Source organism: Xenopus tropicalis, chromosome 2 (assembly GCF_000004195.4).
Source record: "Xenopus tropicalis strain Nigerian chromosome 2, UCB_Xtro_10.0, whole genome shotgun sequence".
Classification (NCBI taxonomy): domain Eukaryota; kingdom Metazoa; phylum Chordata; class Amphibia; order Anura; family Pipidae; genus Xenopus; species Xenopus tropicalis.
This window is the reverse complement of record NC_030678.2, coordinates 54,590,227-54,614,555: the sequence shown is the minus strand read 5'-3', so window position 1 is coordinate 54,614,555 and position 24,329 is coordinate 54,590,227. Positions and strand designations below refer to the sequence as shown.

At 39.4% G+C, this 24,329-nt stretch overlaps 1 protein-coding gene across 4 annotated transcripts in view; it reads left to right on the top strand.

The window, feature by feature from the left end:
- The first annotated feature begins 4,365 nt into the window (after window positions 1–4,365).
- rab44 (RAB44, member RAS oncogene family) overlaps window positions 4,366–24,329 on the top strand; it is a 57,737-nt gene continuing 37,773 nt past the window's right edge. For 3 of the 4 annotated variants that reach the window (XM_031896798.1, XM_018091548.2, XM_031896796.1), the window contains exons 1-3: window positions 9,892–10,130; window positions 15,860–16,096; window positions 17,250–17,361. In XM_031896798.1, coding sequence (XP_031752658.1) covers window positions 15,884–16,096; window positions 17,250–17,361 — 325 coding nt within the window. In that variant the 5' untranslated portion in view covers window positions 9,892–10,130; window positions 15,860–15,883. Of the gene's footprint in view, window positions 4,499–9,891; window positions 10,131–15,859; window positions 16,097–17,249; window positions 17,362–24,329 lie in introns of those variants that run through there. The other variant, XM_031896797.1, reaches the window with a different exon arrangement.

Here is a 24,329-nt window from a genome sequence, read left to right as displayed (position 1 = left end):
AAGATTTCCTCTGCTGGATCTTCTCAGAGAAGTGTTCTCCACGGGATCTTCTCAAGGAGGTGTTCTACTCTACACAAACATTTCCTCTGCTCTGCCAAACATCTCCTCAGTGGGATCTTCTTAGGGATATCTTCTCTTCTGCACAAACATCTCCTTAGCTGGATCTTCTCAGAGAGGTGTTGTCCTCCACATAAAAATCGTCTCAGTGGGATATTCTCGGAGAAGTGTTCTCCTCTGCGCAAAAGTCTCCTCAAGGGGGATCTTTTTAGAGATATTTTTTACTCTGCATAAAGATTTCCTGGGCAAGATCTAGGAAGACCCCTTCTATTTGCATATTAAAATAAACTCATTATTGTGCACTGCACAACCTTTCTTTCTGCTAAATATAATTCTTACCCTGAACTGTTACTGCTGCACATTATGTTTTGGGGTTTAGCACCAGCCCAAGGCAACTACAGCCCTTTAGAAGTGAAGATTTCTGCCTCCAAATATGCCTCTTAGCTCCCGATCTTCTAAGTTGTTCCTCTGAGCTGTTGTCAGTCACTTGAAGTTAGGGACTTACTTAAATGATACTGTATATAGCATATAAAAGTTAAAGCTGATTAGTCATTTTAGATTTTCATTAAATGACAGTACAGGCACCAGTGCAATTGGCATCAGAATTTTATAATCAGCTGTGAATCATCAGCTTCTCTGATCTCATTTTCTGATTGATGATTTCTAAAACCCCTTAATATTAACTTCACAATAGCTGCCCAGAGCACACTGAGCATGTGCAGTGTCAATGACACCCCTAACAAAATACAACTGGAGTAGTAAGTCCAATATGTAAAATATGGAATGTTAGCCATATTCGGTTTTACAATATGGTTCTCCTTTAAGTCAGTACGTGTCTGATCACATGCACTAAATCAACAAAAGTATGAGAATACCTGCATGTCCAAATTATCATTCTAAAACCAACAGTATTAATATGAAATTATCTTCTGGGAAGGCTTTGCTCTAGATGTTGGAAATGATTAATTCCATTTATGCATAAAAGTTGGGCACTTATGTTTGGGGTCAGCCAGGCTTCAATTTTATCCCGCAGCTGTTCCCTCTCTCTGCCGGTCAGTCGATCATGAAATTGTCATGAATGTCATTGTATGACGTAGTAGTACCTGTGTCAGCAACAGGGCCGGAACTAGGGGTAGGCAGAAGAAGCAGCCGCCTAGGGCGCAACGATTGGGGGGCGCCAGGCAGCAGCCTCTCCTGCCTACCCCTAGTGCAGCTTGCGTCGCACCGCTTCGTATCGCGCATCGCACACCGCGCCGCGCCCCCCCTGCGCTCGAACTGCGCATGCACGTTAAAACACGGGGGGGGGGGGTGCGATTCGATGTGATGTAACGGTACAGGGGCGGGGTAGCCGACCAGGTTGCCTAGGGCGCCCGGTCGCCTCAATAGCATTGACTTGGCTATATAATGTTGCTATATACTGTATGTATGAATCAGCTCTGTCTTTCAAATATGTTTTGTCCATTGTACAAATTATAGCCCAAAGCAGACGTGTCTTATATTAGGCATTTAACTCCTCTATGGCACTTTATCAGGGCTATACTATATGTACTGTAAATAGACCACATCTATTGTATACATTAAAGCTTCTGCTTATTTCTGTATAGAAGTTCAGTAGCTTAGCATAAAAACGTGAGAGAAGTCTCATGTTTTTATGTGTATTTCGGCCACATGTGCCTCCACCTGAGCGTATTCCATTCATTCGGGTGCAGGCACAGGTAGGAGCATATGGCGCATATTTTCGGCAAGCGTTTTTCGGCTTCCCGAAAATAGATGCCACACACCTTTTAAAGCAATTAAATATTATAACCAATCGTGTTTCATTTGGGGGCTGATTTATTAAAATTTGAGTCAATTCTTTTGTCTCAGAATTAAATCATGACTGAGATTTTTTTCTTATGAAAAAAGTGACCCAAGGCATTTAAAATAAGATGCTGCTGCCTAAAATCTGCTGAGTTGCTAATGAAGTCATAAAGGAAAAATGTTTTTTTCATCAATCATAAAAGTTCTTATTTACCGTATGTTCAATTTTTTCAAAGAGAAAATTGTGATTAACCCAATAAAATATATGTGTGCCTGTTTTTTTAGACAATTCAAATTTTAAAATGTATGCACCTTCATGTAGAATGCAGAAAAATAAAAGAATGTGACCTTTTTGTTCAGGTCTGGTCTGGGATTCAAAATAGGCTCCAACAGCCCCCCACCAGGCAACTAAATAGTGACTGTTTATGGCATCTTACATCAGGAACTCAGAGATTGCCAGTTCGTACAGTTTTTGTTATAGAGCAAAAAATTCAAGTTGCTGCTTGGCTACCAATCCAGTTGGCTACATGATGACATGGCTACATGGTGTGATGTAAATATCTTCAACTGTTTGTTTGCAGCAATCTCATTTATAGAATCCTTGTTAATGGTCGGGTCACAAAAATAAAAAATGTAATGACAATATATGTGTATTATACAATATAGATTTTGCTATTTAAATTCACGATACCCTGCCAACTGAATGATTTTTCCCATAACCATTACATATATGACTAGCTAATTATATTCAATTAACAACAATTAGCTGTAGGCAGAAGAATGGGGTTTTAATCTCTGTGGGGGGAATGCAGAGCCAGGGACAACAGGACAGCTAGAAAATTGCTCATGTTTTTTCGATGCTGTCTTCTTCATGGGGCCCTTACAGGCTGATGAGATAGAGGCGGGGGGCGGACCAAAAGGGATAGGCCAATGGTGCAAAATGGTTGGGACTATGATGCAATTGGGGGTGGAGCTGCTACACCATCGAGTAAAGGAGAGGGAAAATCAGATAGAAGCCAGTGAAGAAGAGGTACTGGCCAGGATGTGGGGGAAGGGGGGCTGGGGAACTTGGGCTTTTCAGGGGCGGGCCATGCACAGAACAACTAGGGATTACAAACTTACCGGCAGCTATATTGCAGGTTAATTTGTAATACTGGCCCCAACCCTGGCTGGTTGAAATACCGTCCGGGTGGCAAACCTATCTATACCTAAGACATATTGGGATATCCTTATTTATAATCCCTCTCTCTATAATCAATTGTTTCTTCTTTGGCCCTTTATATACACTTTTATACCTCAAATGTCTCGAGAATAATGTTACTAAAGTGTTACTGTGTTACTGGTAGGTAGGAGCCTGCTGCCTGTTGTAAACATGTTGGGTGCTTGGTTACAATAAATGATAAAGGTTATAGATCAAATAATGATTTAATAGGAAAAATAAATACAGAGAAGCTGATCTATGATCAGGCCAAAAAAAGAAAGCGGGTAACAAGTTGGTAAGGTCAAAGGTTAGGACAGTACATTTACCAGGCTAGGGGGCTTAAACCAGGAGATTATTAAAAGTAGAGGAAGGACATTTGTTTCTTCATTGCTTGTCCTCATAGAAGGTGAACACAAGTAATTAAGGTGCTGCATGTGGCGACCCACCTATGTTTGGCAGTTCTGTACTGTCCAAAGTGTACAAGCAACATAGAAAGGTATAGTCTCTATTAACAAATGCACTTGCATGAGGTGGATCCCATGTAAAATGTCCATGTGTGAAAACCCTGAGGAAACTCAATGATCCAGCACAGGTAAAAGAAAGAAGGAGCCTTTGTGCAATTATGAGCAATGACAGACACAGAGGAAAGAAAGATATTGTAATAAATTTCTTAAGTCATTGTCTATAGTGCCCCCTATCGCTCAGGCAGGAGGAGCACAGACCTGGTAGCATAAGGCCTGACATGTCCTAAAAGGCATATGAGTTGTGCTCTTTGTCTCCTTTGCTTATGCAGGTGGGAAGAATTACTTATTTCTGATCTTGGACATCAAACTTTTATCCAGGTTTTTCCTCTAGAATAAATACAACAAAACAGGCTTGTTTGCTATTATACACATGTTAACAATTTAATAGATTCTACAAACATAGCTTTTCTTTGAACAATCTATGTACAGGTTATGAAGTAACTAGAGGTATGACACTGGCAGAATATACAGTTTAAGAATGTTACTTTTCATATAGTTTGCTGCTGTTACAGTTTAACACTCTGAAACCCAAGCCGCAATGTTTTCCAAAGTAAACACCTAGGCAGGTCTCCAGTACTTGCAGGGCAGGCTTTAATGTGGTTTTAATGCCGCTGGGAATGGGAAGGAGGAGGCAGGCCACATGTTTCAAGCATTTTGTATGCAGGTAACTTCCAATGGTTTAAAAGGTGCAGCGCCTTAAAAGAAGGATGACACATTTTAAATGCATGTTTGAATGTAATTCTCAAAAGGGTGATAATACATCTTTCTTTGACACATGCTTTTCTCTCCTTAAAAAGTCTCTGCTAAAAGAACTAGGCTACTACCCAACAGTACAAAAGTGAGGTTGCCAGAAATGGGAGTTAAACTGGCAGGCTGACACTGGAAAACCTTTGGAACAGAGCCAAGCTAAACACAGGTAAGAGATCTATTATCCAGAAACCTAATAGCTCTGAAATACAGGAAGGCCAGGTTGCATAGAGTCCAGTTATTGTTTTAATGATGTGCTTTACCCGCCCCGCTGCATACTCACCCCTGGCTACTACCTGTCTGCAGGGAGAGCAGGCAGCCGGAGGATGCAGCAGAGAGCGGGCCATAGTTTGAGGACACAGAGGGGGCCGTAGTTTGAGGACTACAGTCCAGTCCCCCAACAGTCTGAGGGACCATGAACTGGCCCCATGTTTACAGAGGAGCAGCACTAGCTGTACCCTTTCAAAGAGGACACTACTGCCTTTCTACAGTTTGGGTTCATCTAACCAGCCTGTAGTCTTCCTTTGTGTTTCTAAATGGGCGGCTTCACAGTACTTCATGTTACACAACTCAGTTCTTAGATTTTGCTTATGTAATGGGTGGGTTCAAATTAAACATGTGCAAACAGAGAAAATGGCCTTGTGCCAGTACTGAGATCTCTTTGCCAAATTGTATTAAAAACCTTTATTTGCATTCTTCAAATAAAGTAAGAGATTGTGGCTTAGATGAAACCAATTTACAAAAACATATATTTAAAGTAGAGAGTACTAATTAGGTATTTAAATTTACTTTGACTATGAAAATTGACTTATTATTCTGAGATGCGAAGGGTCGATTCTTAATGCCCCAGACACTAAGATGCACAGAATCTTGCCCTTTTGTTCTTGTTCCAGAAGCATTTGCATCCACGGCATATCTGCACTTGATCTGATTAAAGATCGCATGAGGTGACCATCGGGTGCCATGAAGGGGGACATCTACATGCTACCCCCCCTTCCATCCCTCATGAATACAGTTAAAATGAATCCTTGCTCTCCATTTTAAAGGGAACTCCATCCAAACACAACTTAAGCTTTTTTAAAAGTAAACATAATTTCAAGCAATTTTGCAATATACATCAATCAAAAAATATGCAGACAGTTCATGACTTTTAATGTAATAATATGGTTTGGAACAGTTACCTAAGCCCCGCCCACTATTCTCCTGCTGATCTAGCTGACTACTTTAAGACTCCAAAATCCCACAATTCCCCACGTATTGACATGTGATGTCAATAAGCAACATCACATTGCAAAGCATTGTGGGTTATGTAGTTTCTGCATGCTGTCTGTAAGCTGTGGAGAACTTAATACCATTTGTAACATTGAACTGCTTTCAGATAGCCTATTGTTTCTCCTAATTCCATGTAACTGGAGGAGTCCCAAGCCAGACTTGCTACCTTCCCATTGTTCTGCTGATCGGCTTCTGGGAGGGGGTGATATCACTCCAACTTGCAGCTCAGCAGTAAAGTGTGAAAGTTTATCAGAGCACAGGTCACATGACTGTAGCACCCGGGCAAATGAAAAATATGGCTAGCCCCATGTGAGATGTAAAAATTAGATTAAAAAATCTGTTTGCGTTTAAAATAAAAACAGCTGGAGGAGCTCTGTTAACTAATGTGTCATGAAAATACCATGTTTGGTATACCAAATTTTGGTTCGGAAGCCAGAGTTCTCCTTTAAATTACCTGCACTTTTGGGAACCCACCCATCGAGCAAGGTCCAAAATCCAAAAACATGGCATCTCAGACCCATTATTAATAAGTGACCCCTAGGGTGTATTTCTCTGCTTCTTAGGGCCTCCAATGGAAAAATATGCCAGATTAAGCTTTATCTTATGTATTGCTACTCCTAGCAATGCTTAATGGCAAATTTAAAATAATAATTTCAAGACTAAAAGGAGAAGGAAAGTTAAAATCACTGGGGTGCAAAATGTTAGGAACCCCTAATAAATATAGTTGCTTACTGAATACCCTGGGCTGGTGCTCCTGTTAGTAGAAAAGTGCACTGGCCTGGGGCACTTCTTTCTGAGCACCACGGAATGATCATCTTTTCTGAGCCTTTATTCTTCTATGGCCTGGGTTGTGACAGATGCGCAGAAAGAATAAAAAAGGCAGCTTTCTCCATAAAGGTCTACTTTTCACCCTACTGCGCATGTGCACCAAGAAGGAAGATATTAATAAAGATATTGTTTTCGCAGAGAACAACCATATTTTGCAACAGAGCTGGAGGGCAGGATAGTTAAATGCTTGGGAAAAAAGCAAACTCCAACTGCTGAACAAGAGAAATAAATACATACACTATGTAAGATTTATATAAAGTAGATAGATAATAGAAACCAAAGCAAAAAAATAAGATCCCCAAACTAATACCAAACTATTTCTAGTCTTGGCTCTGGATTTAGCTGAAACCCTGCTCACAGCCATATTACCCAAAGCAATAGACCATACGAGGAACAGAGACATTATTGTGAGACAGAGAATAACCTGAAGGAAAGCCAGAAATTAAGAAAAGAAATGATGATTGCACAAGCCAAGATACAGTTCTGCAGTGACACAGCACCTTTAGTCTGTATGATGGAAAACAACTGGGACTGTTTACAAAAATCCTAAAATAATATGGATTAAGTTACTTGAAGGAGATGCCATGTAGAGATATGATGAATACTAGGGGAGGGGGCTGCATTCATACTTTACACAACAAAAGGATTCAGATAAAGTATTTTTTCAAATACAGTCTAAATTTCAGACTCTCCAACAAAAGTATAAACTTAGCTTTAATCTGAAGGTAAAATATTGATTTGATGTGGAAAATAACAGTTCATATATAAAACCCTACTTCCTCTTATGTGCTGTAGGTAATTCTAAATAAAAATATTGTGATTTTTTTTCCACAGTGCACACAAACAAACTAATGGCACATATGCATGTTAGGTCACAATTAATAGACAAAGATCTGTCTTTTGCTCCCACACTTCTTCCTGTTACAGTTAGAGCTGCATTTTATCTAGTCAGGTGATCTCTGATAGAGCACACAGCCTATCACTAAATGGTGGATCAAGGGAAAGGAAGTAAAAGGGCAATATTTACTGATATATATATATTCCAGTTTGGCAAGATTCGTTAATACGCCACTTAAAGGAACAGTAACAAAAAATTTATAAGGAAAAATCCAATCTACCTTTCTCAAATAATACGTCTATCCTGGACAAAGATAATTATTTTTTATGTTTAATACATAAATAATGCAATAAAATCCAATTTCCGGTTCTGTACTGTGTTTTAAAAAGAGCCATGCACTTATGTGTCCGCTCCAATCTCCTACTAGCCGACTTTCTTTTCAAAGTTGCCCTGGCTTCACAAAGGATTAATAGCCTGCTCTGTTCTCCCTAGGGTTGCCACCTTTCCCGGTGCCCTGGTGAGAACTGACGTCACGGGGGTGGGGGTAGGGTTGCCACCTCTGCTGGCTTTTTTCGCCGGGCAGGGGTGGCGGTGACTTCATGAGGGCAAGGAAGAGGCAGGGCCGTGACATCACAGGGTGGGGAAGAGACAGGGCCGTGACATCACAGGGTGGGGAAGAGGCAGGGCCGTGACATCACAGGGTTGGGCTATGGTGAATTGATCGGCGATTTCCTAATTTGGAAAACCGGGCAGGCGGTTTTAACCCAGACAGTCCTTTCAAAAATCGGACTGTCTGGGTCAAAACTGTACAGGTGGTAACTCTAGGAGGGAGCAGGCCAGTGATATCATGAGGGCAGGGCAATGACATTGTGATTAGCCAATCACCACGCCAATCTCCAAGAGTCCTGCAGGCAGGCAGTTTTGACCCGGACAACCCTTCCTGAAAACCATGCTGTCCGGGTCAATACCAGATGGCAACCTTAGTTCTCCCTTTTTGTCAGCGTGATTTATTTTGCTAAGAGCTGTGAGCAGTGAAGGAGTGGAGCGTGCTGGCTTTGTTGAGAGTCTAGCCACACACCCTCTCTCAGGCTCGGATTGGTCCACCGGGACACCAGGAAAAATCCTGGTGGGCCTTTTCCCCTTTGCTACTGTAAATTAGCCAAATTTTAAAAGAACGCTTTCATCATCACACTGACAGTTGCTGCTGTGGTGTGAGCGTCAGGGGTGGTGGTATTTAATGTATATAAAGTGAGACTGTATAATAAAGATTGCCCAACACCATTTTACTTTTAAGCCATTAAGGTCTGCTTGCCCCTAGTTCGCTGTCCCACTTCTTTTGTTATTTTACTGCCTGATCTTCACCCCCCCCCCTCTATATGGCTTATATACAGGCTGACAATCCAGGCCATGTGCTCTTGCCCTTACACTCTCTCCATCTACCCACAGTCAGTCATTCTTCAGTATTCCTGTCACTGACTGTCACTTCATCATTTTCAGTTGCTCAATCTACCCCCTCCTTCTGCACTGCACATTGTCCCTCTCTCTACCCCTATTTGAGGTATGAATTATTTTACGGGGGCGGAGATACTTACAATTTAGTTGCATAAATTAAATGCTGACTTGATGAATTATTCCTTGATAAATGAAACATATCAAATACATTTTTACTTTTAATTAATTAATTTTAAGTTGATTAAATTTAATGCAATTCATAAAGCCAATCTCTCTCTAATGCCAGACACCAAACAAATTTTCCTTCCAAAATGCTTTATATAGCAAGCAAGTTAGCCATCATGAGTGCGCTATGTATGCTGGGGTAAAAGGAGATTTCTCATCAAGAAAATGCAGTAATGTGCAGGTAAAAACAAGACCACCTGCCCTCTCTTAGCCCTACCTGCTGCCATAATTATCTGTATAGCAGCACCTGACCAACCCATGTCTGACATCACAGAGGGGGATCAGCCAGGCAGGTATATAAATTAGCCGGCAACTGGTGGAGGAATTTGGGGGATGCTAACATTGTGGGGAGGGTTTGGCCGCTCCGCGCCCAGCTAAAGGTGTTTTTTCTGAGTTCAGGGTAAACTTATGAATTTCGGGCTGGCACAGACATCACTACTGCATGAGATATTAGATTGAAGGACTAGTAAAGAGAGCAACCTTCTTTTTGGCCCTGCTGGCATGGTGCTTCTTTTCTTTACATAACAAAATGGCCCATAACTGTGCTGGGGAGTGTGGACCATCTAGGTGTATCTTACATGGGCTTGGGCTGGGCATATGCACAGTACACTCTGGCTTGTATGCATGCTCCTAACAAATTGATACCCTCAGTGATTTTTACTTTCCTTGTCCTTTAATTGTACAATAAATATTACTAAAAATAGTACAGTGGGGCGTTATACTAAATTACAGTTGACCTTTTCTTTATGTTCAATGCATTAAAGTATTTATTCTCTGTGGAATAATTATGTCTGTGATTGTGCTATATTTATGATTTGTGCAGCTACCAAGCATGGCTGCCTCCACTTTCTGCACTAGCGCTAGTCTGCAATATAAAGAAAGCCCTGCAAAAAGTGTACTTGCACATATCACCCACAATGTCAGTTTCCCTGTCAAATTATGCAGAGAGAAGCCATGACTTCACATCTCAAGTGTACACACCACTAGCAAAGAAAACAGTTTATCAGTCAAGCCTGACTTCCTCTCACAAAGGAAACCAACACACTGGTCTGTTCCAAGCCCAAAGCGGAAAAACTTAGTTGAGCAAGAAAACGACAATGCAGTGTTAGGCAAAGAGCAAGCTACAAGCAGTCTGTTCCACAGCCGTGGGCCACATCTGACACGCCAGCAAAGTCTTCCTGAAAAGGTAAGGTTTAATGGCAGCTATATTAGGGCATTTGCTACACGATATACTGTATTTGGACTCAGTTAGAATAAATGGTATTTTTTTCCAGGTTTCCAGCCTTGTCTATATGTTTTTTTGTATCATGTTACAACGTACCAAAACACCTATATATACGCACAAGCCTGTATCACTACAAAGATAAAAATATACATATATGTGCACATGGGCTCAGAAATGTGCCAGTTTGCAGCCATGTAAAATAATGCTGGTTTATGTATAACACAGAATTAGACTCACATCAGCCCTTTAGTGAGACAGCTGGGTTCTTTTGCTTTTAATGTTCATCTTTATTTGCCAGTAACACTACTTACTGGAATCTGTCTACTCTCTTTCTCCATCAATAGCAACAAAATATGATCCTAACTATGGGCCAGATTGTGGCACCATATACACAGCCAATGAGGTCACTTTCTATGTGCCCAAGTAGATTGTAAAGACACAGGCCTTAAAATCCAAGCATTTTATGGCAAACATGACTACCAAAAATTTTCATTTGGAGAGGATTTATTCGCTCTTGTAAGGTAACCCTTTAGTAATAAAGTGGAGCACAGCAGTGTTAAAGTAAACTGTCCTATTCTCACGCTCTCTGTGATCGTGGTCATGTCCTCTGATTATAAGTTGAAAGATAGATTGGTGTATGCACGCACACACTTACCATAGCTTCCAGATCTTAGGCATCTGGATTCAAAATACAATAGCTACAAAGCCATGAGCCCTCCTGCCATGAGGCAAGATGAGTATTATACCTAGGTGGCAGCACCCTAAGGGTTAGCAGGGGCAGCAAAAAAAACTTGAAAAGTAATTAAACCAGAAATTTAGTTCTCTACATGAGGTTGGACGAATCAGAAGGCCACATCTGGGTGACCTGGGGAGCAGAATTTTCTGTGTCTATACCCTCTGATTTTACAGCATAATCGTGATTAAAGGAGAATGAAAGCTACTGAGGCATTTTGTTGTCAATAGATTAGTCACAATAGCGCTATATTTATTTCTGCAGAATGCTTTACCATACCTGAGTAAACAGCCATGGAAGCTCTCTCTGTTCGTTTAAGATAGCAGCAGCCATTTTAGCTTGGTCTGACACCACTTCCCTGCCTGCAGACTGCTCCCTGGAACAGCTCTCAGCTCAGATTACAGCAGGGATGAGAGGGGGGAAGAGGAAAGGGAGAGAGGAGCAAACTGAGCAGGCTTGTGCCGTGCCCTGAAGGATTTGACAGAAATGTAGTGTTTCTTTTCACAAATTAGCAGTTCTATAAATGGTTATGGCTGTATTTACAAAGACCTTTCTAATAAAGCTTACTAAGTTTTTACCTTTCCTTTTCCTTTACTAAAGTTGAATATCTATGCTGGGGATACATTTATAGTATTCCTTTGTCAGGCTACAATATATGAAAACCCAGGGAGTTAATGCTTACATGTCATTTACAGCCAGTTTAAGCGATCACACCCCCTGGCTGAGATTATGCCATGCCTCCTCCTGGCTTCTTGTTCTGCTATTATAATCACAATAGGGCCCTTGTGGGGGCAAAAGGGATCTTGTGGCCAGCTTGCAGTGAAACAATGGCTTCTTAGACAAGGCTAAAACTGCTGAGACAGTAATATGTCTACAAAATCTTTGGAGAACTCAAGCAAATGGATAGTAACTACATACTTGATCACTCTATTTTTAGTGATGAAGACAGCAATGACAATGTGTTTTATACATCGTTATTCAATGGTGGATAATATTATTTCCGTCTTTCAATACTTGGGCTGGATTTGTAATATTACTAACATTCATTAATTCAAAAACAACAATAATCAAAGAAATAAATACATCTAATAATCAAAAGCATTGTTTATTTAAATTAAAAAATTCCAAGCATAATATAAATGTTCTTTTTTACAGATCCCATTTACAAGTCAAAAGATGTTTTATCATATACTTTTCATAACTAGGAATGAGCAAGCTTTTTCACCTGATACAGTTTTGCAGGCAAATGCATGACTTGGGACTAGTAAAAATGTTTGTGAATTTGTGGTAGAATTTCGCTGTGTTTTGCCAAAAAAAGTAGTCTGTTGCTCTGCAAACATTATTCTGTTACTGAGCAAAAAAAATAAAAGATCTTAACCACAATATCATTCACTTTCCCATTAACTCCAATGCATTTTAAATGCATGTTTTCTATGGTTGCGCAAATTTTTCAGCAAAGTGAAACATAGCAGTTTCGCTGATCACTATACATAACTATTGAAAACAGAAGTGGCCATCGGCCGTATTGTAGGTCACACACAGTAGGGCAGTGCACTTTATTGTTGGTCACACTCCCAACAGGCCAAGTCTGCAGCCACTTCATGAGATTCTTAAGGTCTATGGCACACAGGGTGTTTGGGTGCCACTTTGTCAGAAAAACTATGTCAGATATGCTCTAGTACATCTTTCATTTCTACATCTATAAACTGGGTACCATTAGCCTTATGCAGATTGGAATAAAGCCCACTACTGCATTTTCTGACAGTCTCATCATGTAATTACATTTTGTATGCACTTACAAATATAGAATAAGACAGAATGTTCACATTGAAACTGCTGTGCATTCTGTTTTTGTGTAACTCCATTAAGAGGAATGTAGATGCTTTGTGAATCATCTGTCCAAAGTTGATACATATATACATATTTACACTCACCCCGGTGACCCTCACAATGCAATAGCATGATAGGATGCACTCATACAACAGATCTCCAGGATCTGTCCAGGATTTACACAAGTGTAAATAGATGTTCTTGTTTTTTCTGTTTCTGGTGGAAGTGTTTTCAAAGCTTCTATTTCCCATTCGGTAAAGTAGAACTTCCTAACATTACCCTGTGCTTCCAAACTTTTCGTTTATAGAGGCAAAGCAACCCTTTAGGCTGTACCCGATGTGGAGAAAATTGTAAATGATGATATATATGAGCAAATAACATATTATCAATCATCAGATCTGTGGTTCTTATGTTTATTACACCATATTTACACACCTTTATTGTATGTAAGTTGTTGTTTGAAAATAGCAGTAGCTTTGGTAAATTTATGTTTAACTATTTTTTAGTCTACTGTTACATGCAGTGCAGTATTTTGAGGTCCTCATTAATGTTTGATTTACTCAGCTTAGTTGCAGTGGAATTTTTTACTGGGCAAAAATACTGAGCTAAATTATGTTACAAATCTGAGACACAAGGGGTCAGCTTTATAGTTTGGTTTGGATCCTTTTTTATTGAAAGACTGCAACAAAAGGGAACTGAGTTGTGTATGGCTATCTTGCAGAACCTGCCTTTCCTGTTGAGGTTATTACTGAAGTCCAGTGTTTTGTTGTTGTTTGTGAATAACTGTGTTAATAAACTGAGGTAACTAAGTCTTCTATTGGCATAAGATATAATGGTTGGGGCCTAGGGTTGCCACCTGTCCGGTTTTGACCCAGACAGCCCAGTTTATGGAAGTCTTGTACATGCTGATACAGCTAAATGCAAATCCTCCATCACTTATAAGGTGACAATGATTTCCTAACACAGATAGGCCAGCAAAACTACATTGCTCTCTGCAGGCCAATGTAATTTTAGAGGTGGTTTGCTTTGAAAATCAACAAAAAAGTGCACAAATAGCTGTAAATAGTCTTATAAAAATGCCATAGTGCTTTTAATAATATCATTTTAAATAGGACAAGTATGTGTCTTATGGTAAAACCTGAAAGTGTTGAGCAAAGTGCAAACAATTTAGGGCTAAAACATGTCCTGCAAAGTAGTTTTCCACAACCCCTCGAGGTGATCCGCGTTGCAGAAAAAATTGTGCATCACCTGCGATGCACAAAGAAATGAAAAATAGCAGAAAAAAACTGCAATTTTGTGTGTGGGACAAACAGACAAGCAAGAACAAGCATAACAGCCCAAGCCACTTAAAGCGTTAATGCAAACCTTATAGTTTATGTTCTGCATCTTGCGTTTAATTGTGGATACAATGTACCCAAAAGGACAAAACATTTCTCAAATACAATTTAACTTTTCGTTTTAAATGGGCTTTGAGCCAGTAGATGGGTAAATGACACTATTGTACCATTGTTAATTTATTCCAGCAAAAAGAAATAATTGTTGCCTAGGGCAAATTTTCCTATACTTGTCATAGATTATATTTTGGATTAATTCCATGTTTTACAGAACAGCTCTTAAACATGCCTTACAGCAAAAGAAACTTGGTTCCTGTTAATTTTAGATAATGTTTTTGCAATTCTCTACTACAAAGTGGACTCAATTGAACAGCAATGTCAAGTTATTAATGAGGCCCTCCCCAGTCTTAGTCACAATATTCCCAGTTATTATTTAATAAAATAAACATGCCTGGTGCTTTCAACAGTTTGTATATTGCAACTTCCTTAATTATTATTCTAGATAACATATGTGTGACAGATTATAAAGAGTTCTAAAATTATAAAAAAAATTTAGAATTAAAATAAGATATAGGAATACCAAAGCAGTGCAAAAAATTATTCTTTTTCTAAATAGCTGTATTTTAGCAGCTGGGGTTAAGTTTGTTTCTTAGGTACTTACAACCAAGGGTAAATCACAATCTTCCTCTGATCTTAGCTTCAAATGTATTTTTTAAACATTATGTGGAAAGGTCTCAAAATGAATGAGATATTCTGTGTATTCTGGGGTATTCTGCGTACAGCTCTGCATACAGCTCTGCATACAGAATTCAGTAGCACAATATAAGAATAATAGTAGTATGGGGAAAATATAGGGAAAAATAAGAACAGGGAAGGAAGTATAAAAAATACACAGGCTGGTACATTTACTATACTTGCACTGCATGAAAAGTGCAAAATATTGGCATGATTTGCTATGTTTTTTACCCACAATGTAGTGTTCTTACCTGGAATTCCCGTGTAATTGAACATAAGGCAAAACAGCTTGTGCCACAGCTTCCACTGGATTCATTAACATGGGAGCAAACTTGTACTATTACCACAAGTAAGAGCACCTAAAGGTGCAACACACAAAGGGAAACCTGGAATCATCAACTGCTGCGCCTTGTTCTGCAAAGCAGGGGCAACTGGCATATTGGTACACAGAGCAAATGCAGACTAGAGGGTGTTACTGCCATGAGGCAAGGTAAGAACCTTGTGTTGGGTGGCAGCACCCCCCCCCCCCTTCCTAGTTACCAGGGGCAGAAAAAGCCACTCCTGGTAATTTTAAGGGCCAAAGTTCTGGAAATTAAACCAGAAATTCAGCTCTTCTCAGTAGCTAGAACTGCCCCTGATACAGACGAGCTTACTTAAGTAGTTTATTGAATAGTCTTTTGACTGGTACAGTTCTGCACCTATTTTAGTAGCTAGAAATATTCCTAAAATGTTTAGCATTTCATGAAAAATGGTACAATTTTCTATGTCATTATATATTTTTTTTGTACTATAATAATACAAAGTTCTTTATATCTCTCCCTTATATGATGGATGTTGTATGTTTAATGTTATCAAAGCACTGATAGGGGCAGTTTTATCAAAATGTAAGAGATATATAAAAACTCACTCAGGTTCTATTCATTCCTATGGGATTTTTAGAAGTGTATTTATCAGTAGGTGAAAGTTAGAACTGGGCTTTGAGTGGTTCATGACTATTATTTCATAGTATGGTTAAATATGGTAAAATATGGTTAAAGACTTTTGCATTATTTCTCCAGCTAAAAAGTACTTACTGGAAGACTATGGAAGAACAAAAAAAAATGAAAGGGAGAAAGATTGGCTCAACAAGAAAAAAGAAACAGCAGCAACATGTCCCTGAGGAAACAAGGCCTGATACAACTGCAATTTTAGAGGAGGAAGATGCTTTCTTTGCTGATATTGTGGAAAAGATTAGAAATGTACTCTTTCAAGATGACAATGGCAGCAGTGTTTTTATCACTCGCAATGACATGGAGGTAATCTTGCAAAAATATAAATACATACTGTGCACACAGAGCTCATATATTTACACCAACTGAAGGGGTACCTACTGCGCAGGCTTGGGTTATACCTTATTATTATATACACCTCTGTATATCTTAAGGAGAATAAATGCTTAACTAAAGAAATAGGCTAAAAATGTTGTACATTATGTTTTGGGCTGCTGTATCAGCCCAAGGCAACCTCAGCCCTTTAGCAGGGAAGATCTGTTCCCCCAAAGATGCCCCAGTAGCTCCCTATCTTCTTTTCTGCTGATTCCCTGCACATGTTCTGTGCTGCTGTCAGTTAGGGACTGACTCACAATATACTGTAAATAGAATATTAATGTAACAGTATAAGGCTGATTAGTAATTCATTCGGATTCACATTACGTGGCAGCTCTGAAACCAGTGCAATTAGCATGAGAATTTAATATTCAGACCTGTAGCATTAGTTTATATGACAGGCTGCCTCATTTTCAGCTTGATAATCCCTAAGTTTAGTATCTCAACAACTGCTCAGAGCCCACTGAGCAACTGTAAAGACCTATATCATTGCTACTTTAGGCTAGTGCAGTGACATTTTCTTGTTTGGGTAATTAAATATTCTTCTTTATTAAACATGTGGTTATTGCTTTTTTTTTGGTGCTGGTAACAAAAAGATTAGATGACATGCATCCACTCCTTAATTGGTGTTACTTGAAAAGTTTACATTTGCAATAGATAGGTTGGTATGGGTCTATGTGTGTGCGTTGGGGTTTGCTTGGAAGGGTTGAACTTGAAGGACTTTGGTCTTTTCAACCCAACGTAACTATGTAACTATGTAATCTTCATCCACCTGACACAACTTTAATATTAAAAGGTTAATAAGTACAGTAAAACATCAGTTTTAAGTATTCCTGCATTTTACACCATTTTTCTGTGGTCCCACCAGTTTATAATGTATAATGTATTTCCCTTATTTTACACCATTTTTTTCTGTTTGCCCTATTGTACCATGGTTTATAGCATGATCATTTGTTGTAGGTATGCAGGAAATAACTGTGTCCTTCAGATTTGTGACAATCTACAATTTAAGAAATAAGAGCAACACTCAAGGCTGGCAAAGTGCAAATACACAAGGCAGCATGATATTTTGTCTTTATTTCAGAAAGTAAGCAGCAGCATTTTCTGGAGTACTGAAGAATTAGAACTGCTCTTTGATGAGCTTAATAATGATGGGAAAGGATACTTGACTTTTGAAGAATTTACTTTAGGACTGAGTAAGTAAATTGTCCTAACTCCCAAAGCACCACCCACAGTTGACTTGTTTTCTGTTTTTCATCTAGCAATATTTTTCTGTATAACACATCAATGATGAAAAAATTATCATGAAGCTTTAGAAAGAGTGTTTCCTGTTTAAAGTTCCATCTCAGCTATGTTTTCTGTATGTGTGGCAGTCATATTCAGCTTTCTAAATGCTCTCTATACCAGCCTTCTTCTCTTACTCTTCTTTATTGCCATTTATCACTTTCTCATTTCGACCTGTAGTAGTGACTGTGCTGAGGCTCCCACAAGGATACTAAAATACTAAAACTGTTTCTACCTCTGCCTTAATATTGGTATATTCCCTCTTTCTGCTGTGCACACTCAGTTTCTTCTAACGCCCTTGCTGTTCATGTTACTAATCTAGCTGCACTTGTTTCTTCTCTCAGCTATCGCCTTTCCACCCTCATTCCCTTTTCTCACTAAGCACTTATTCTTTATGCTTTTGCTGACATGACACAATATAACTGCTGTAACAGATACCATAGTGAGTACCTGCGGAGGAAGTCTCAAATACAGGCTGTGGATCTTCAAATACTCTTATCCTTTTCCACTTGCTACTTCTTTTGCTTAAAATTAGCTTTTAGTATACTGTAGATATGGTATTCTAAATAACATAGATATTCTCCCCCATTCTCACCCTTAATGACCTTTGGTCTGGACTCTTTTAGCCCCTGCTCCAAGTCCCTCTAGGAAGAGACCATTGGATTAGACAAACACACATATTTAAGATTTAAGATTAAGTAAATCTTTTTTCTCCTTTAAAAAATAGGTACCTACTGCACATGCCTGACTGGTTTCCATTGGAGCAGTGGCAGTGAGCATGCACAGTAGACACCTCTTTGAAGTCTTCATAGTCAAAGAGAGGAGTGAACAGAAAGAAAAAGTGGGTGGAGCTTTACACTAGACAAGGAAGTCAGTAAAAGAGCTGCAGTTCACCTGCTTGTAATAGAGAAACAAAACAAATCTGGCACTGTTTAGAGTAATTTTAGGGGATTTTGAAATAAAAAGCTTATCCTTTAAACACAGGCTGATTTAAATATAAATATTATAAATATACATATGAAACTACTTTTTACAGTCACTTTAGGCTGGCATGGGGAATTCTACCAAATGACAGGAGTCTAAATGGAAAGCCAAACAGTGTTTTAACTTTCATTTGAGATGCATAGAACTACATGTTTCAGACCTCTAGGGTCCTTCCTCTGGTGCATTTACAGAACTGTGTGCATGAGATTCCTTAAAGGGGACCTGTCACCCTAAGAAATAATTAGAAATTATTTTCTATTGTGTTTGTTAAGCAAAATAAACTTCACTTACACTATATAAGTAATATAAATCTTGTTTCCTTCAGTCCTGGAATTACACAATCACATCAAATAGGCAGGAGCCATTTTGAGGACTCTGTTATTAAGGCAAGATTTGTATCACATCAAAATCGTGTGTATGTGCCAGAATGGGGGACCAGATGCCCAGGCCCATGCACTGGCTACACAATTAGACGGTTAGGAGGGAGGGGGAAAGTGAGAGCTGAATTGAAAGTTAAAGTACTTGTCTGCCCCGCCTCTATGCCTAAGGCATAGAGGCGGGGCAGCCAATATATGATTGACAGCTGGGATTTTTAACTGCCTTTATAATGGGTTTGGATGTGTTAATATAAAAATTAATTTGGGTTTTTTGTTTAATTTGAAAAGGACTTTTATTATACAGCTTTTTATGTCTGGGTGACAGGTCCACTTTAAATCCCACATCAGCCCCACACCACATTATGTGAGCAACCACACCAGCTCATACTAGTGGCCAGGTGCATAACCACAAGTCTCAGTTTGGTAGTGATTCCCAACTAGTGCTCATTAGCAACACGTTGCTCCCCAACAACCTTGGATGTTGCTCCCAGTGGCCTCAAAGCAGGTAGTTATTTTTGAATTCCTGGCTTGGAGTCAAGTTTTGGTTGCATAAAAACCCAATATAATGCCCAAGAGAGCCTCCTGTAGGCTGACAGTCAACATAGGGGCACTTAAATAGCCAATTGCTCTTATTGGCACCATCAGGAACCATTTTTATGCTTGTGTTGCTCCCCAACACTTTTTTAAATTTGAATGTGGTTCATGGGTATAAAAGGTTGGGGATCCCTGCACTATAGGATCCCATGATAAAGTCCATATTGTATCACGGTAGGCCCAGGGTAGACCTCATCTCTTACATGCTCTAAGGAGGATTTGTCATATCCTCTAATCTGTGTACTGAAAATTCTTTCTCTTCATATTTTCCTTTTAATAGTAAATTCTGTCACATTATTTGTTCTGACAGAGATAAGCTTCAGAATTGTGCAAGCTAAGCACTATGTAAACTCTCTCTCATATGGTATTTTAAATGCAAAATGCAGAAAATCCTACTGTTTTATCTCTAAGCCATTGTTTGTTAATTTATTGTAAGACCCATTGAGAAATAAATGATGATAAAAATAACAGGTCTATTCATGTAAATATATTTATTCATTCTTCTATTAAAAATATATATATTTTCTTTTTTTTTGTAATAATAAAATAGTACAGGTAACCATACATTATCCGGAAACCCATTATCTAGAAAGCCCATCTCCCATAGACTCCATTTTAATCAAATAATGTAATAATAAAACAGTACCTTATATTTGATCCCAACTAAGATATAATTAATCCTTATTGGGGGCAAAACAATCCTATTGGGTTTAATTAACGTATAAGTGAATTTTTCATAGACTTAAGGTATGAAGATCCAAATTACAGAAAACCCCCTTATCCAGAATACCCTTGGTCCCAAGCATTCTGGATAACGGGTCCTATACCTGTATCTTGTACTTGATCCTAACTAAGAATCCATATTGGTGGCAAAAATCCTTTTTTGATTTCATGTTTACATTAGTTTTTGAAAACTAATAGTATGGCGATCCAAATTATGGAAAGGTCCCTTTTCTGAAAACCTCAGATCCCAAGCATTCCAGGTTTATTTTCAATATACATGCAACTGTATAGAATTAGCTTCCACATCCTATCCATATCTTATCTCATCATAACTATTTATAATTAAATCATTTTAAAGATTAAATTTTTTTCTTCATTTTTGTTCTCTTGTACCTCAGTGTTTCAGACTCAAATGCTTACTATAATTTGTCTGCCTAGAGCCTGGTGTTAATTTTAACTCATGATAATGAAAAATGAGTACTACTTATAAATCATTTAAATATTAAATAAACCCAATAGGATTTGCTACCAATATGGATTCATGCAGCTTAGGTACCATCAAGTATAAGGATTTTTTTTTTATTACAGAGAAAAGGAAATCATTTTTGAAAATTAGAATAATTTGATTAAAATGGAGTCTGTGGGAGATGGCCTTCACGTAATTAGGAGCTCTCTAGATAACAAGTTTCCAGATAATGGTTCCCAAACCTGTACTAAAACACCTGAAATTGTGCGGCACGTGTCACACTAGATGCATTGAAAGTTTAAAAAGCATAATTTGATTAATTTACTTTGAGGGAAAAATCAAACTTAATATTCTGTAAAAAGAAACCCTGCAGTTTCAGCTCATTCCTGTCCTTGCTGGTTATCAGAACTGCCCTTGGCTATAAATTATTAAATCAGGACAGGTGTTATCATTTCAGAAAAACAACTTGTTTTAGTAAAAATGTTCACAAAAAATAAAGTATTAAAAAAATAGTAAATGAATACATTGGAGCATACCCTACATCACGGGTCCCCAACATTTCCTACTTGTGAGCCACAGTCACTTGGTGAGCAACACAAGCATCTTCAAAGTTCATGGAGGACTTGAAGAAAAACTATCACTATACGCAGACGACATGCTGGTATATTTGGCGGACCCGAAAGAATCCCTGTCCGAACTACTTCAAGAAATAGTCCAGTTTGGGGAATTCTCAGGTTTGAAGGTAAACTGGGAAAAGTCACTCATCTTCCCAATAGACTCTGAAGGGACCAGAGACCCCACACACGGCCCACTCCTACAATGGGTAGACAGGTTCAGATACCTAGGAATAGAAATCCATAAGGATCTCTCAAAATACGTGGACCTGAACCTGGCCCCCATTATACGGACCCTGAAACTCAAAACCCAAAACTGGGCTACATTACCACTCTCCCTGCCAGGGCGTATAAACATTGTAAAAATGATTTTCCTACCCAAACTTCTGTATGCATTCCATAATTCCCCAGTCCTAATACCTAAGAAATGGTTCAGGAGTCTAGATGCAATTGTCAGGGGATTTGTATGGGCAGGGGAACACCCGAGGATAAAATGGCAGACCCTACAAGCCCCACAAAACAGAGGGGGCCTAGCACTACCCAACTTCCAACTCTATTACTATGCAAGTCAACTAGTGTATGCCTGGTGGTGGCTAAACCCCAACCCAAATAACCAAGCACTGGTATTGGAGGCAGGGGTGATTTCCTCCTTTGAGGCATTAGCCAACCAACTACACAGGGGCCCCAATTCTATATATCCCCTCACACCGCCCATGAAAACCGTGGTTACAGTGTTCCAGAGAACAGTGGTAAATTCATACCGTAAACTCTCAAAGTGGTCCAAGTGGACAGTGCTATGGGGCAATGATGCCCTCCCCCAACTCCATACCATACCAGACGTTAGCACCTGGGCAGCCGCAGGAGTGAAATACCTTGGGGATGTCATCGCAGCTGGGGGGTTCAAACAGTTTGCACAATTGCAGACCGAACTGGGACTACACAACCGCATGCTGTTTAGATTCCTCCAACTAAGACATGCACTCAACTCTCAATTCCCAGACAGCACCCCAGATATAACAGTATCAACACTAGAAAGATACCTGAGACGCCCAGACCTCACTAAACCAGTTAGTTGGTTCTACACCATCCTCCTCCAAGAGGACTTTGACCCACTTAAGCATTTTGCCCAAAAATGGCAGCAGGACTTTCCCCTGATAGACGAGGGTACCTGGAAGGATATCCTAAACCAAATACCAGAAACCAATATCTCCTCTAGGGACAGATACATACATACTAAGTTCCTTAACCGTGTATACCTGACACCTCACAGGCTGGCTCAGATATACCCGGGACACCCGGATATATGCCCCAAATGCAATACAGAGCAAGGTAACTATATGCACATATTCTGGGAATGCCCGGAAATACAGCGGTTCTGGTCAGAAATACGGGCCCACTGCGTCACAACTCTGGGACTTCCAAATGTTCATTCCCCCACCCTGTGTCTGCTCGGATGTACAGAAGGACTGTCACTTAATAAATACGAGGAACTATGCCTTCTTCAAATCCTACATTTCGCCAAAAAGGCCATCCTAATGACCTGGAAAGCAACGGCACCTCCCACTCTGAGTTTCTGGAAAAAGCTGGTTAATGACACTCTCCCCAGCCAAAAGCTAACATACCTGGCCAGAGGATGCCCAGATAAATTCAGGATGATATGGGACAAATGGCTGGCAGACACCCACCTGTGATCAGAGCTGATACACACCCCAAACAGGATACAATAAAAGGAAACATTAAACAGCCGCATCAAATGGAACGGACATAGTCACAGCAAGAATGCAATGGAAAGACATGAGACCGGAGACATGAAACACAACTTTCTTTATTTAAGAACACTTTAACAGACTATGGTACAAACATAAAGATACTTAAGGAAGCCCACCAACCCCCCCCCACCCTCCCTCAAACCTTTCCCCTAACCCTCAGGGGCACTGTTCACAGCCCCAACCCCCCTCTGTCTTCTTCTTCTTTCTCTCCTTCTACACATGTTATTTCTTTTTGAAAATCATAATAAAGAAAATCTTTTAAAAAAAAAAAAGTTCATGGAGGAGCCAAATAAGGGCTGTGATGGGCTATTTAATAGCTTCTTTGCACACTATCAGCTTGCAGGAGGCTTTGTTTGGTGTAATCTTGTTTTTATTCAACTAAAACTTGCCACCAAGGTACAAATTCAAAAATAAGCATCTGCTTTGGGGACACTGGAAGCAACATCCAAGAGGCTGGTGAGCAACATGTTGCTCAAGAACCATGGGTTGGGGATCACTGCCCTGTATGGATTAATGTATGTGCACGCTGCCTGTCTAGTACCTGATTCCAAAACCAAGAGAGATTATATAGAGTTATATTTCTCTGGTCCCCTCATTGCTGCTTAAACAGTCATTACCCTCTACTCTTCTGGGAAGGCTTACCACTAGATGTTGGAATGATGTTGGTGGGATTTGCTACCATTGATGCCTATGAATTTAAGCTCTGCTGTTGGGACTTCAGGCTGGATTCATATCAGCATTCCCATGCATTCCACAGCCATTTAGTTGCATGTGAGTTAGGTTCTTCCACTCCGATTTCTGAAAACCACCTGATTGGACCTTGCTTTCTTAATGAAACAAGAGTCTTTCCAAACCTGTTGCTAGAAAGCAGGAAGTACATCATTGTCAAGAATATAACTGATATGGTGACACCTGTGTCCACAAAAATGGGTGTTGCTTTAATAGCCAAATGCAATAATTAAAAGGAGTGTCCATATACTATTGGGCATATAGTGTATCTAAAGAAGAGCAAAGAGAACATTTTTCACCAAATTCTCCAACAGCCTAAACACCTTTATAGCTTTGTGAAGTATTCCTTTGGTGAGTGTTGTGATGTGCTAACATAAAAAAGGACAACATGTTACTCTGTTAATAGCTTCTAGTTCCTAACAGTGAACATAGGTATGAATACAGGAAACATAAAACATGTGGGGACATTATTAATCAATAGCATATTCCATACAGGGTTACAGCCTACAGAGGCAGAGATGTGGCGTAATCCAGAGACATCTGGGTTTTTTATGGGGTTAGCCAATCATTTTCGTTGGTGTTTTCATAAAAAATGAAAACACCAACTCCCAACCGGATTTACAC